Source organism: Pezoporus flaviventris, unplaced genomic scaffold, assembly GCF_033815535.1.
Source record: "Pezoporus flaviventris isolate CSIRO_AGI_PZ_B2104156 unplaced genomic scaffold, CSIRO_AGI_Pfla_v1 ptg000013l, whole genome shotgun sequence".
Classification (NCBI taxonomy): Eukaryota; Metazoa; Chordata; class Aves; order Psittaciformes; family Psittacidae; genus Pezoporus; species Pezoporus flaviventris.
The window spans coordinates 41,310,974-41,327,089 of NW_026892561.1; the positions used below are offsets into that span (position 1 = coordinate 41,310,974).

At 39.4% G+C, this 16,116-nt stretch overlaps 1 protein-coding gene across 3 annotated transcripts in view; it reads right to left on the reverse strand.

Moving 5' to 3' along the window:
* Window positions 1-16,116, reverse strand: part of NYAP2 (neuronal tyrosine-phosphorylated phosphoinositide-3-kinase adaptor 2) — a 140,004-nt gene that overhangs the window by 38,844 nt on the left and 85,044 nt on the right. For all 3 annotated transcript variants that reach the window (XM_061453004.1, XM_061453003.1, XM_061453005.1), the window contains one exon: window positions 14,458-15,552. In XM_061453004.1, coding sequence (XP_061308988.1) covers window positions 14,458-15,552 — 1,095 coding nt within the window. The remainder of the gene's footprint in view (window positions 1-14,457; window positions 15,553-16,116) is intronic.

Below are 16,116 nucleotides of genomic sequence, written 5' to 3' on the forward strand. Positions count from 1 at the left end.
TTTCTGTGATATTACTTTCATGGTCAATTGTGAATACATAAAAAATGAAAAACAAAAAAGCCTCACTTTCGCTCCAATATTTTGGGGAGGACTTTAGAATAATTTCAGTTTCCTTAATAAATGACAATGGGAATCGTACTTGAATTTAATTAATAAACCACTGTGCTAGTTGTTGCTTGACTGAAAAAGTAGCTCAGTTCTAATGTGTCCATGACAGCTCCAGAAATTCAGAATGCTCCTTTCCCAGGTCACAGCACATTACTGGGACCTTTTGCTGACCATCCCAGTCGCTTGCATATTTTCATACTGTCAACTACTTCCTGCAGCAAACGCAGCTCCAAGGAACAAGCTCAGTGGCACCAATTATTGTGTCTCATCAAAGCACGTTCATTGCTCCAGATTTCTCCTCCTGCAGTCAGGCACGAGGCATTGGCAGAAAGCAGAACATGCTCCCTGTACCTGCCAGCTATGGTTACCTATGGAGTGGTGACCACCTCATTGACTGAAAATCAAACCACTATATTTTAAACAGGGTAACCTTTTCTAAAAGCTACAGGAGGATTTAAATGGCCGCTTTACCCGCACTGATCCCATACTGATCCATGCACTCTAACCAGCCATATATTTATTCTGCTGAAAGGTAGCAGTAGCTGCTGCACAGCTTTTTTATTTATTTTTTATTTGAGAAGTGTGGAAACACAGATGGCATCTAAGTTACCTCATGCTGTTCAAAATCTTAATTTGGAGTTAGGAGATACTGAAGCTCAGTGTTATGCTGGGAGCAGCCTCAATCATATGATGGCCACAGGCAAATCTTTTCACAGTCAAGTGCTGTATTTTGAAAGCTGAAATTATTATGGAAAACATCTTTATTGTTCAATAATTCGTAAGCCAAAACAGTACATAAAAATGTAAATTTCAAGAAATAATTCACTGCTTTAAATATTTATGGATACAGTTGATTGAACTGCCATAAAAGCGTTCAAATGTTTCAAGCACTTCCAGGTGTCATTGTATTTCAATATTCAAAGACATGCATTTTTCTTATTTATTTCACCTGAACCTCAGGTTTTCCATTTCAAGAATAAGGTGGTGGTTAAATTCTCTTAGACTGAACATATTTTACAAATAATCGACATGTACAATTTCCCCTCTATGGAAGGTTCCCCTAATAGCTGCACACTGGGCAAGGCTGGCACGTGAACTGTGGTAGGGGAAAAATCATACATATTAAAGAAAGTGGGAAGCAGACTGAGTCTGCAGCTGTAACTTGGACAAAAGCAGACTGAAAAATACAGCTATGGAAAACATTGTACCTAAAAAGCTATGGTCTGCCACTCTGTTCTTAAGCACAAACGAATTTCAGGTTCTGGTGGCTTCTTAGTGTAATGCTAAAGTGATAAACACAGCTTGAGGTTTTTGGGGGCAGAAAGGAAAACAATTGTCTTAAGGAACTTAAAATGAGGGTCGCTCTCTGCCATCTCTCTCAGCTATGAGCTGAAATGTATAACCTAATCATCCATGCATTATTCATTTACTCTTTTTTTCTGTGTGTTTGTAATAAACCTAAATAAATAATACATCACTCTCAGCAGAACTTGCATACTGTGAGAATTAAACGGTACTACTCACAGGGTCTAAAATTCAGCATCTGCATACAGGTGTAAAGCAAAGTAATTCACTTGAGATGGGGTATAGATGTGAATCAGGACTCCTGATCTCCTCCAGTCCTGACATGTCAGACCTCACCTTGTATGGCTGCAAAGGGCCACGGACCTGGCTGAAGAAGCAGGAGCATAGAGCATCCCCAATGGCACACTTGGCCATCAGGAAGGGTGGACACATGGGATCAGATTGCAGCCAGCATGTGTGTGTGTGAAGATCAGAGCTATCAGAGGCAGCCTTCACCTCCTACCCTCTTACATGGGGCAGACTGCGGGGCTGGCAGCAGCGCTGCCCAGGGTTGGGTCAACCTGGGTCAAACCCTGGTCTAACCGTGGGCCAGGCACAGCTCCATCAGTTTTCCCTATAATACTGCCAGCGTGAGAGCAGCATGCGCCCATCTGTTGCAGACTGACCACTTCCATGAACATTGGACGTATAGCAACACAAAACTCTTGAGGGAATCCCACAGTTTCTTCTTTCTGCACACCTGGGCTTTTTATTTGCCTTTATTACACATTCAAAAATCAGAGCTGCCTTTTAATGGTTTTCTTGTTGTATGGTGGTTTGTCTGATCAGCACAGCTGTAAATTTATCCCAACCTCTCCCAAACAAAACTAATAGTCTATTAATACTACATGCAAGAAACATGGATAATGCTCAGTACTTAACCCATTTTTCCCAGAAAATAGGAGTTTATTATACTGCTGGTGAAAGCGGTTTCCTCGTCTTTATTAACTATGGTGGTTTGTCTATTCTGAGTTCATCTGCTTGCTAATTAAGCAGAAGTTTGCTTTGCATATCAATTTTTAATACCCCTTTTTTACAGTTAAGTGAGAGTTGCAGCAGCCAGCTTGTTCAATTAAGAGCAGCTCTGACCTAGTTCCATGCAAAATCAATAGAAAACCTGAAAGAATCTCACAAACCATCTAACATTTAAGGAGACATGGCTGAAATGCTTCTCAGTGTTCACTGAGCACATGTTTCGGTGCGCAGTGTCGGGTTTGTTTTGCTTTATATGGTGGAATTCAGTGGAGATCGCATTGCCTGCTACAGACAGCAAAGGGAGGGAAAAGAGGGACTGCTGAAGGAATGCATTTGGTTGTTTTCCTGTGGCTATCTCAAAGCTGCTAAGGCAGCAATCCTGATTAGGAAAACAAGATAGGAAAAGAAAAAGTTCACAATGCAATCAATTGAAGACTAACAAAAGAAGGAATAGATTTTTTACCAAAAGATCATCCAGAGCTTTAGAATAAAGATATTCAGTTAAAATTATGAGTGCTATAATCTGATTGGAAGAAAAAAAGACTAGTCTAGACTAAAGGAGACTTCTTTAAGTTTCAATAAACTTCAGCTGACATTATCAGTCACTTAAAAGATGAAGTTTTAAAAACTGTGCATGGGAAGACATAGTTAACATTGTTTGATGACCTAGAGTAAGAGGAAAAATTCTCTTGTACATTGACATAAAGGAAAACCTAGTTTTAGTCTTACATAAGGAGATCCATTTGATACAAGAAAATTATATTTTGGCATATATTATAGAAGTTATGACAATATAATACATCCTGTTTCCAACAGGGCCATCATTACTTCTTAATGATTTTTTTCCAGTCCTGTGCTTGATCTTTCAAGCATGCCTATTCTGCTGCAGATCACTTCACAGCCTGATCCTTTGACTGAAAAGGCCACATCTGGAAGATACACATTGTACAGATGTATTACCAAAGCAAATAAAAAGCAATGTCCTGGGACTCTCATGATCAAATCAAACAGCATTCTTGGAAGGGATGTTCTTTTGGCACTCTATTAATAGGTTTGCTATTTACCTCTGACCAGTCACAATTACATAATTAAGCAGAACACTTTATTCTCCGATATTCACTGCATGTTTTTCTTTTCCTTTCAGAGCTAGCAATGTTGCAAATTGGTGATTTGCACTTAGGAAAACTTCAGTAGAAGCCCTCTGTGTTCCCTCTGTGCACTACTGATTTGAAGAGATGATGGTACCCACTCTTACTTTACTGCTTTCTTTCCTAACCCTGTTCATTTCACTGCACGATTATTCTGTTATTTGGGCTCTTAAATATACAGCCTTCATGTTTGCATGAGGAAACGATGGTTTAAGGGGCATTGTGCTTGTCCTAGCACAGTATGGCAAGAAATCAGAAGGCAAGGGTGAGGCAAAAAAGCTAAAATATACAGACACTTTCAGAAAAATGTTTTTGTAGAAAGTTCATGACCTTAAGTTTCAAAGCTTCACTACAAAAATACCAATCTTTCATAGAAGGGCTGACTACATTAAACTTGTCAACATTTTTTTTGGTCAAAAAAAACAACCCAGCCTTTTAACTATATCAGCAGTTTGAATGCAGGGGTTTTCCGTTGTTTTACTACTTTCATTTCTTCTTAAGTGTGTGCCTTCATCCAGATTCAGTAGTAGGTGAGAATATGTGGTTACTCAGAAAAATGCAGAGATATAAGGGACACCGGTTGTGAAAACTGGGGAGAGAAACCCTCACTTTCCTATTTTCATATTAAAAAATCCATTACAAAGTTGGCGTGAAATTAAATTTTTTACTACTTTAACTACCTTTATGAAAAACATTTTAAATAATGCTTTCCTCTTTATTGACTCCATTAATAAATGAGAAAATGTGCCTTTCATTATTAGAACAAGTGTTCCATCTGTACAGCTGTCCTTCTGTCACAATACCTTACCAGTAAAAGGGAATCCTGAAATTGTCTTAACATTGGCCCTACCTCAATTTTGTTCTCAGTGTTACAAAGTGAGGCACAAGCCTACAGACCTTTCTATGCAGACTCTGTGCCAAGCTGGGACAAGTTAATGCTAAAGGTTTCTCCCGATTACAGAATGAAACCTGTTTGTCATACTGTCTTCCTATGCCTTTTAACAGAGTCAATCATTTTAGGCCTTCCCTACTCTCTTATTACAGGTTTCATTTTGTGAACTGGTTTTCCTTGTGCTAGCTAAGCAACTGTTAAGCCATGACAGCACAGACTTCAGATCCAGAGGAAATAAGCAGAATTGCAGATGGCCTCATACAGCTCTGACCGAGGCCCGTGCCTGTAAGACATCAGTCTGCTTTCACAAGCATGCAGAGCAGCTAGCATGGCTGGCACAAGTGTCTCTGTATGCATTACAGCACATATAAATTGAACATATATTACTCAAACACTGCCCAAGCAGTAAAATAGCTATATATTTCCTGGAAGAGGGCACTTTTTGAGTTATGAATTGAAGTCACACACAAAAATACTGTAATTTCCATCTCCAGCAAAATTAAACACGCAGCTTCTCTTTTTCAGATGAGTAGTTAGAAGAACAATAGTTCCCCTTACTCATTCTTAAATGCCAGATAAAGTACTAATTGCATGTTACTGTTTTAACAAAAAAAAAATTATTAGGGACGGATAATTCTGCTCAGAGGAGTAAAAGTAACCTGAACCTTCCCCTCAAATTGAATGTAAATGAACCTGATTTTTTAATAGGCATTATTATCCTGACAATTATTTCTTCAATGTTTCTGTACTTCTCACCTTACCTATACCTGGATGTTTGTACACCCCTACAATTTGATGGTTCAATATTTGAAACAATATTATATATATAACACAAATACAGCTATTTCTTTGATTTCTCTTGTTACTGATAGACTTCTGAAAGGTCCAGAGAAAACTTAAGGACTAGCATATCTACCTTTTCTGAGTTAAGAATCCAAAACTTGTTGTCAGTGTATAACGGATAGGTTAGATAACACAATGACAAAAGTGTGTAGTATATTATACATCCATCCATTACTTTTTCTTAGTCTTCATATTATTCACAGCGACATTCTGGATACCTAAGTGCCTTGGTTTGCAGAGTTGTTTTGCAAGGAACAGCAACCTAAGACAAGAAGACCCCTCTTGCCATCATTTATAATTCAATCCTCTGAACTATATCTTATCTTATACTTCAAGGACCTTTGGATTGGGCCTTTAACAACAGGGTTTAAGAATTGAGTTCACTCTGCAAGGAATCAAGTCAGACATGCCAAAAACCATATATTTCTTAAAAATGGATATATAAACCACTCAGCCCAAGAAATTGTCAGTCATTTTTACACAGATCAGCAAGGTAAAGGCATTTTAAGAAATATTAAGAGGAGAAATAGAAGTTTGAAATATTGCAGGATTTTAGAACTGAAGGAAAAAACCTTGTTCTTTCCTTTATTTCCCGCAATATTGCCACCATCTTCTCTTAAAATCACACAGCTTCTACAGCTAGAGCTGTGTCACTGTAAGTACAGATAAGGTATTTAATTAAACTCCATCTTCTGTAAAGATGCAATGACAGCAACTCAAACGATCATAAAACCAGGTTTCAGATCATAAGCTGGCATGCAAAAGACTTGAGCAGCTCCTCTGGCTGTGATGTAGATATTCCAGTTTCTGGGGAAAAAAATAGATTTTTTGTTTGCAAAACCTTTTTCACTCATCATAAATTTTGGGCAAACTGTTATGTTCTGCTGTCTTTGAAACATGCACAGTATTTTACCTTCCTAAAGTGCACAGTCCTTGTCTTGGTTGTGGTGGTGCGGCCTCAGGGACTTTGGTTACTCTTCCTAAGCAACACTGTGACCTCCTTCCCTGTGATTTAGTTTAAGCAAATAGACTTAAGTATATTCCTACCTGTGGAACATATCAAATCTGGTTCAAAGTGCTTTATGAACATCGTGCTCCTTAAAAACAAACAATACATGTAGGCATTGCCACTAATGGTCTCTAGTTTTACTTTTAGGATTTAACAAAAATGCATTTGAATCCTAATGCAAAGGAAATCTGAATTCTTAACTTTGAAAAAACGCAATTCAGGGTCCAGTGCTTGGTTATCAAAACAAGTTCAGAAAGATCTAACGGCTGCCTTGAAAAAGGAGCCCTGTACTGCCAAAGCCAAAGGCAGGAGAACGACCTGGTCCCACACTGAAAGTCATTGCTTCAGGCAGCTAGCCAATGGGACCCACTAAAAGATGCACCCCAGCCACGGGTTTGATCTGAACTTCCTTTCATAAAGCTAACATGCATGGGTATCTTTCATATCTGAAATGCAATTCCTGCTTAAAACTGCTGATTCTCCAATTTCAGAAAGATACTCTACAAAAGTCCTACAAACCAAAGATGATGCCTCACATTTCTTCAAGGAAGAGGCCCTATATAATTTCCAAATAATGAAAATTATGAAATCATTATTGAAATAATGAAAATAATGCACCAGCTTCCTGAATAGAGGCTACATAAATAAAACTGCACCATTCCTTTAAGTCAAAGTAGTTTGATTCCTTTCCTCTATCTTTTTTTTTTCCTTAGTTCTTTCACGAAAGGAGGACTCTGATGCCCTACACTGATATCACCTTCCCTAAAAAACAGTGAGAAATTGTTAGACATTGTATTTACCAGTTTCATGGAAGGTAATATATGCTTATGGAAAACGTCACCACATTAAGCATTTCTTGCCATTATTACTGAGCACCCATAAATTGGTCATAGATTGTGTGGTCCCGTTTGAAACAAAAAGACAATAAAGTCTCTGATTTACCACCCTGCTGTATGACTACACCATTTTGAATACAAGCTGTTTTAGCCACAAAGGACACATTTATTTTCTTGAAGCCAGAGACACAGATGGTGTAAACTGGAGTAGCTCTCCTGATTTCAAATAAAAAGCAGTGATTTATAAGTACTGAGGATTTGGCCTAAAGGTCAAGATATTTCTCTGGCTTAGAAAGCTCTTTTGGGGGGAGAAAAAAAAAATCAATGCCACTTAGAACCTATTATCATTATCCACGTCCTTAAGTGCAGCACGTGTTACATATTCACAACACACTGAAATAGGTAAATCAATCTAAGGCATTTTTTTCCTATTAGTTTTAACAACTTTCAGACAACTCACATCTTCCTGTACATTAAACCTAAAGAGAAAAACGTTTTTTTCAATCCTTTACCTGAAACAGTCTTATACTTGAAATCTAACAAAAAGCAAATACTTTTTTTCTATTAATTTCTCTTTTTTACCCATTATGTTTGTTTCTTCTTTAAAAAAAGAAATATTTATTAAATTACTAACCAGAAATTCTATCAAGCAGTCAAGTAATATAAACAGAAGGAATAAATAAATCCATATACATCAATCTGAAACAGCAGCTGTTTCCAGAAAAACCTGAGCAATTATTTATGAAATTATGTCTTCTTCAATGCTTCTGTATACAGTCACAGTCCCAGGAGGACCTGATTTTCTGATGAGCTTAAATTGCCAAATTAGAAGAGGAGACAATGTCATGGTACCAATTAGCAAAACCACTGCAAATCATCTCAATACACGTGTTTTCTATTTTAATAGAAATGTAACAAAGACATTTCTTCATCTTAAAAATGGAGGGGACATCCCACCCATTAGTAACTTGAACAACTAAATGCCCTTAAAATAGACATATTTGCTTTTGTGTGAAAGCAGCAAGACAACAAACGACATCGTGTGTGTTTCAATAAGGAACAGGTACCTACTGATTTACCCATTTGAAACAAGTTCTCAAACCTGGCATTATTTCTGGTGCTGAGAAAGAACTATTACTGGCACGCAATGCAAAATGGGGCAGCAATGGCTTAGCTACAGCAGGGGATTAGCACTCAGGGATGTGCAAGCTGCCACTGAGATGCTGTGCGTGCTTTCACACATTTCTTCTTTGTATCTTTGCTTCTCAGCTCATCCCTTCCCACTTGGAGGTGAAATGTTGGTTTCCTGCCTTTCGCGTGCTTAGCTGTATGACCTTACTGCCACGTTATGACTTTTCTTTCCAGTTATTTGCTGTGATAGTTAACTGTGGAGCACATGTCATCTTAAGAAAGAGGCTCCATCTGGCCAGACTAGCTGCTCTGGATCAAAATATTTAGTCCAGTGCCCACCTCTTTTCACCAGGGGATCTAAGGATTACTGGTGAAGGACAACAGGTATGGCTGAAACAGCTCTCAAGATCACTCAACTGCAAAATGAATCTTGTTTTCCCCCAAAAGCTTGGTTCCTTAAGGATGCTGACCACATCTGGTCATCCCCATGTTTACACTTCAGTCATTTTCAGTTCTGTCTCTCAACATCACACACTCACCCCAACAGCCACATCCCTTAGTGAAGGGCAGAGAGCCCTAACTGACACCAGCAGACCAGACAGCTCATGACCTTTGTGCATGCAGGTGTACACAGCTCTTGCCCTGAATATGCACTCAGAAGGGAACACTTGAAGAAAGCGCTTCTGATGCTGCAACTCCTCAGCTTGCTTCTATCTTTATGGATAGCAATTGACAGGCAAGGGCAGAGTCTTCGGGCTTTAACAAAATGCAATTAACTGTGGTAAGACCATATCCTTCCAGTAATGAACAAGTGTAATTATTTTCAAAGCTGGTGTTCTCTTACCCTCTATGATTCCATGATTCTATGCCTTTTCCTCTGGCACTTCCCCCTGCTCCCTCCTCTAAGTCTTTTCTTTCAGATCTACTTTTAGGTCTGTCAAACAAGATGTGACTGCTGTGATCGCCTCGTCTAATCTCATACATATCATGAGTCATCAGACTAGAAAAGCTAACTTCTAGTGAAACAGCTGCTTCACCTGTGGCAGAGAAGCCAATATACCTCTGGCTCAAAGGTTCAGGAGTAACTTCAGTAATGGAGTATTGTTTCTGTAACACTGTAACTGTCTCATTAGACTGAACATAGCAGCGATACTGCACACAATTGCTACAACGCAGAAAAGGTGTGGAAAAGTAGAAGCTGGCATTGCTTCATATAAAAATACAGAAAATATACTAACCTAGATGTTAGAAATTACATAGGCTTTCAAATTTCAGTCTCTGATACTGACTCTCAGATACGCAGTAGTTGAGCAATGGTATGTAGACAGTAGCCACAATACTTTTTATGGCTGGCGTAGTCTTGCCAAGAAGCCCTTTCTCTTCAGAATACCAAAGCCTGAGCAGGTATCCAAATGAGGAGGTATGCACAGTTCAATGGCATACCAAGCCCACCTTCCTTCGGCCAGCATGTTTCATTCTAGCTCCATGAGAAATACATAAGCTGAAATCCTGCCCTGTGTCTCTCATTCTGCATTTAATGCACAGAGGTGGAGGTTAAACAACTGAACAGACCTATGTGGGGTGAACTTGCATTTGACTTGTTTCTCAAACTCTCTTTTCCAACATACAGTCCTATCTAACAGGGTATGAAAAGCTGCTTTCTAGCTCCCTGGAAAGCAACAGAATTACAAATAAAGGTAAGAAATTCTATTCTTAACTCCACAATTTCTTCATGGGAGGGTCTCAGCTGCCTGAAATCAGCAAGAGCTCCTTTTTAACAAGTCGAGCCACTTATGCACTCCTCCCAACACTACATGACAGCTTATAATAACATATTTTAAATTCCTAATGCAGTGGGTACCAGGCAGGAACAGGAAATGTCAATAATTATCCCAATTTCCAATCACTTTAAGTGAATTTTCACAGTAGCACGTTCACAAATTTCCTCCCTACATGTGACTAGAAGGGGAAGAGTGAAACTCTCTTTGGCAAAAGCCAAAGCACCTATGAAGCCCTGCAGAGCAGCCAAGGAAAAGAGCAATGAGCTGCTGTGCATGGTGTGTCCTGATCTCACACCTCATGCACAGAGCTAGAGCACACAGCAAGGGCAACTACTATATGTGGAGTTCATTAGGATTCCTATTTGCAGTAGTCGCTCAGAACAGGCATGAAATTCCCAGGAAATTATAGAGAAACTGAAGCCTTAACAAATGGAAATAACCAACACACAAACAGAAAGGGCTGGTCCTGGCAAGTGTTTGCAGGACCATTTCACTCATTAAAAATGTACTGCCTTCAAGTCAGTGCGGTTCAGATGCACACCAGCAGCTTCTGTTTTGCTTTTTAGGATGTGGGTATGCCCACTGGCACATGACTACAGTTCTATATTTTCACAGAGTACAACACGTTTCTATGGTGCAGAAAAGACAGGGAACAAATACAGCTCCAGAAAATCTGAAGACCATTTCCTCTCTTTCTCCCTCCATAATTCCCTCTTTACTGGAGGATATGGGTAACACAGACACTCAGTGCATATGCTAAAAGCAAAGGGAATGTGTCATTCAGCACAGCTGGATTGAGTGGCCATCCTTAAACACCTTTCAACTGTATAAGAAAAGGACACACTGCAGCAGCCCAAGGACACCAGATTGTGTTGGTACCTTTACACAGTTTTCCTCTGCCCTCTGAAGACTGATGTTGCATTTCACAGGAGCCTGCCAACTGTTAGGGCACACTACCATGTTATCCCACACAAAAGCAGGAAGTGTTAAAGAACAGGCAATGACAATTAATAACATCTATCTTTTCTGTTCTTTCACATTTTTCATGCTCTACATCTTTTTTCAGTTTTCCTTAAGTTTCCCCATCTTTCTCTGTTTCTTTGTGCTCATTTTCCACCATTATTTTAATTTCCGGCTTGGCCTTACAATTTAGTTTTCTTTGTTCTTTTCTCCCCACCTTCATAATTGTGCTATAATCCATATTTAAGATGCTAACAGCACACAAGAGGATTTTTAGAAGAATCCAGCACAGTAAGTGAGATGTTTATAAAATCCAGATATGCACATCACAGCTGCAGCCACTGGATGCTGAGTGCATTCAGCAACATGTCTGGGGCTTCAACAGAACTCATATCCTCAGAAAACGTGGCCCTGAGGTGACAGTCTCCTTAGTATCACTGATATATCCTAATTTCCCACTCATGCAATTCCAGTGAACTCTATAGGAATAAAATGGAGGAGGTTTTTTTGCTTTTTTTTAAAAAAAAAGGCACAAGAATTAAGAAAATAATAAAGGCGGGCTACAAAGTATGGCTTTGCTTGTTGACTGGAAATCAGGTTTGTGCAGTCCCCCTACTCAAAAAGAAACCTATTCAAATATGCCACAAATTAGAAGACAGCAAATACATTCTGAGTATGGACTCAGATGCCAAATTTTCACAAAGTCTGTTGCAGTAATAACAATAAAGACAAGAGAGAAATTTTTCTGTAACTGCTGCAATGTTTTCTAAATACACTCAGCTGAATATAAAATGCAGTATTGTGCTATTTTTTTTTTTACTAGCATATGGCAGTGAGAGCTTCAGACAAGTCACAGCTTGGAGGATTCAATGAGAAAGTTGCTTGAGATGTGTTCAGAATGATTTTATATTCTAGAAGCCAATATTCTTAATTTCCGAGCATGATTTTGTAGGAGTCATATAACTTCTTTTTTCTTTTATGGTTATTATCCTCTAGATTCTGGAAATCTTTCTGTATGCTGAGAGCAAATTACCCTGAAGTGACAACTATAAAACCATGGCAGTCCCAGTTGCTCCTATGCTAAACATTTGCTCTCCCATAGCTTAAAAAAAAATAATCAAGAACTGTTTGAGTGCCTTAGGCTTCCTGCACGATTTGCAGGAGGAAGATTTCTTTAACAGATTGTACGATTATGTCTGGTCTACACTATCTACCACTGTGTATTATCAGAGCATGTAAATCTGACAGTCTGGTCAGATTCTACATTCAAATCCCACAATTCAGATGCTTTATGGTGGATCATTTTAACGTAGAATTGCAAGACATAAAAAGCTGGACCTGTGTTTTCTGTAATCTTAGAGTGTCTTCTTCCCCTGTAATATCTGAACACAAACCTGGTCCTTGCTCTGTGCAGTAATCCCACAGGATTAAGTCATACTGTAAATACCAGACAAATTACAATCGGATTAGATGGGCAGTCTGTTCATTTACACAACACAGCTGCACTCCAGAGTCTTTTCACCACTGGTGTCTATTTATAACGTGAATGTTTTGTCCTTAAAGTAAATGAACGCAGTTTCTATTTCATATCTCTTATTTTATCATTTGTGACCCATGAGGAGCACATTTCTAACTCCTAAGGAGCCAGCAGAATGCTCCTCGAGAGGCCAAGCAGAAAGCTGTTCTTGGTACAGATCTGCAGGGCAAGATTTATTTTAAATTTATCAGTGAAAAGTCCCTTGGAAGGTCTGCATTCAATTTTAGTCAAGTGGAATAGAGAGAATATCTTTCCGGAGGTAGGTATGAGACAGCTGCGAATTTGATGAAATTTCCCAGGATTTGCCACATTCGCTTCAGGAATTTCTGTAAATTCCAAACTTAGTACTTCTGCCTACACTGGTGAGCATAAAACAGTCCCATTTATGAAGCTCACCAGGTAGATCTGGTGTAACGTGGGGTTTACAAGAGAGCTCTGCTCACTTATAAGAAGTATGTTTAATAATGTTCAATATGTTTGCACTTTGCTGAAATCTCCCCCTACCACTTCACTGCAATTATTTATAAATGTCACAATATATCCCTCATAACTGTTCCCAATTATAAGAATCATCTTGCCTTTTAGGTATAAACTTGATTCCATCCAGCACACAAATCTGGCATTATTGCATATGTATTATTGTAAAAGCCCCCACAAGTGTGCCCCAAAGTGATGTGACCACACTGCAATGAGCAATGTATAGAGCAAAACAAACACAACCAGAAAGGCAGTGCAGAATTCACTTCCATGCTGTAGCAATACAGTAGCCTGGAAGCCAGAACTCCTTCCTTTATCAGGTATAAACCAGTAGTTTATCACCTCATATTTAATATGTTACAGCTGCCAAATAGGTATAATATAGCACTTACACTAATGTAAGTTCAGCTGTTCTCCAAAGAGAGCTTTTCCACTAAGCAGGTGTCAAGAATTCAAAGTCATAAACTACTTTACTGAAGTAAGAGACAAAGTGTCCTGAGCCCACTTTGTGCTCTAACAAAAGATGTTACAGCTGGCTTCCACTGCAAGACTTGTCTTTGGCACCACCGAATGGGAAGGTTTTTGCAACAGAAATACTGGTGCCAGGTTCTGCTTTCACTCACACCTGTGACTCCTGCCGATTTCATTAGGGATTTCCACAGTTCACTAGCTCAGAAATAGGTGCACGTTGTGTAAACCTGAATGCATGTGGGACAATGGTTTTATGAGACAGCATATGAAAAGTCAATATTGGCTTACGGATTTCCTGCACAACTTCCTGCCGTGCTTTTCTCCGAGTGTATGTAATGTGTTATAGGTCATGTTGCTTTTCAGATCAATTCAGAATATGGCCCTTCCAAGGAGTTACTCTGTCACAGCTGAAAGCAATACTCTGTGACACAGTATGGAAGGAGGCAGTGGGAAAGAGAGAAATGGTTTAAGCTGGTACCTCTAGTTGCCATCATACACACTGTGATCAGTGGCCAAGTTAAGGGCAATCAATGGATTTTTGCCAGAAAACAGCTCCTGTTTGGTTATTTTGCTATAAGCTGCTTGGACAATTACTGTGTCTTAGCATCCATCTGGAAAGGAAGGACCTGTGACATGGTTGGAAGATCCCAACTCACACAGGACCCTTAAAACCGTGGAAAAGGTAATGAAAACTAACTCTTTGTGTAAGACGAAGCCATGAATTATACTTCTGTAGTGCAGTATGCACACTCAAAAATCTTAAAAATATAATGATATAAAACTAAAACAATTTTATCAATAATCACTTTTCTTCCTGTTACAAGAAATTTATACAAGGAATTCAGACTTCCAAGGTATTTCATTTTTGCAAGAGTTTGATTTAGTAAAATATAGTGAAAGGTATTATACAAGGAAGAAAAAGGAAAAATTACATCAAGAACTTACTTTCTGCAGGTTCCTTAGATCTTCTGCCACTGGAGGATTTCCTCAGGAGACTTCGTCCTGAGGTAAAGAGGCTAGTTAGTTCCTCCAGAGGACTGGTGGGTGTCCGAGAACGGGAACCACTCTGAGATGATGACCCGTAGGTACTGACCGAGGCATTTACCATCTTTCCTCCTTCTTGCAATGTGTTTCTGGCTGTAGAATGAGGCACTGATGGAGAGCTTCTTGAGAGACTTCCTGAATGTACAGAGTCATAAGGTGGAGGTCTTTTGAGGCTTAAGGGGGTAAGAGATCTACCCATACTGACAGGAGAAGGTGAGGCAGAGTGACTTTTAGGATAACCATGTGGTGACTGTGTTCTGTATAAGGTAGAAGGATGAGGAGGTGAGGAGGTGTGCCCAGGGGTGCTAGTTCCATGAGATACTGTCTGGTCTTTCTCCAGTTTTTGATGGCCCGGTGTATGAGATGGCAGTGAAGATGGAGAAGCTCCAGCTTGTTGTTTGATGTAAGACACATTTTCTAAAACAGGAAGTTTTGTGACCTCTAGTGGAGTTAGAGGAGACTCGTCAGAATTTGGGGAACACTGCACTGGTGCTGGTGGGAACACCAGCAGTGGAGGTCTGTGAGAAAGCAGATTTGGAAATGGTGGGGGTATATCACAAAGCAAGCCCTTGGGAGTGGATGGCACTGAAGACTTGGTGAAATCTAGGTCAGGCACTGTGGGAGTAGCACACTGAGAAGAACAAGTGTGATGATCATATTCACATTGACATTTTGAGTCTTGGCCTACATCATCAAATATAGGGTATTTCATCTCCTCATAGACTGCTTCACTTTGGTCATCCTCGTCTTTTTTGAAGTCTCTGAGAATATTCCCAACCATTTCAATATAAACAGGCTCTTCTTCCTCAGTGTCTGGGGCAGGACTGCTGACCTGCGACAAAGAGGCATCCCTAGTAAGTGTCTTCATAGGGCCATGCTTTTTGATATACGTTTCATCAAAAGATGTGCTTAACTGAGTATTTGGATTTCGTTTCGGCTTAGGAGGTGGAATCTTCTTTGTGTATTCATCACTGTGAGGTCTTGGTTTGGCTGACACTGAAAACAGAGCACAATACAAATTTTTCAGAAGTATGTAACACGCTTTGTCAACCACAGGATCTTTATTACAGTGTCATAATTCTACAGCAGATTCATGGGACCAGCCTGTTGCCGGTTTCCTCTGGTATGATATCAACAGAACACTATAAAAATAACACCCTATTCAAAACACTCCTCATCTTCCTCCAGAGTGCTCTGATGCTCCAGTAGTAAGTAGCTAGTGAGCATTTCCCTTCTTCAGAGACATCTGTTCTCTTCCAAACTCTTTGAACAAGGGACTTTCCATGTTTAAATATTAGGCTTTTCAAATATCACTGTGGGATTTTGAAGTCCCATAGAGTTGCCAAAGACATAAAACTAAGTATTTAAATGAACTCCTTATGGCTGCAAGGGAACAGTTAAGATCCTGGACATTCATGCTGGAGTCACAGTGATGAATCAAGACTTTTTTATTTATAGTAACTTCTAGCATAAAGCACAATTCTCTCAGCACTGGCTGAGAAGGAACACACATACAAATATTGCAGAATTTGCTGCTGGGGTAATTCTACTCATTTATCT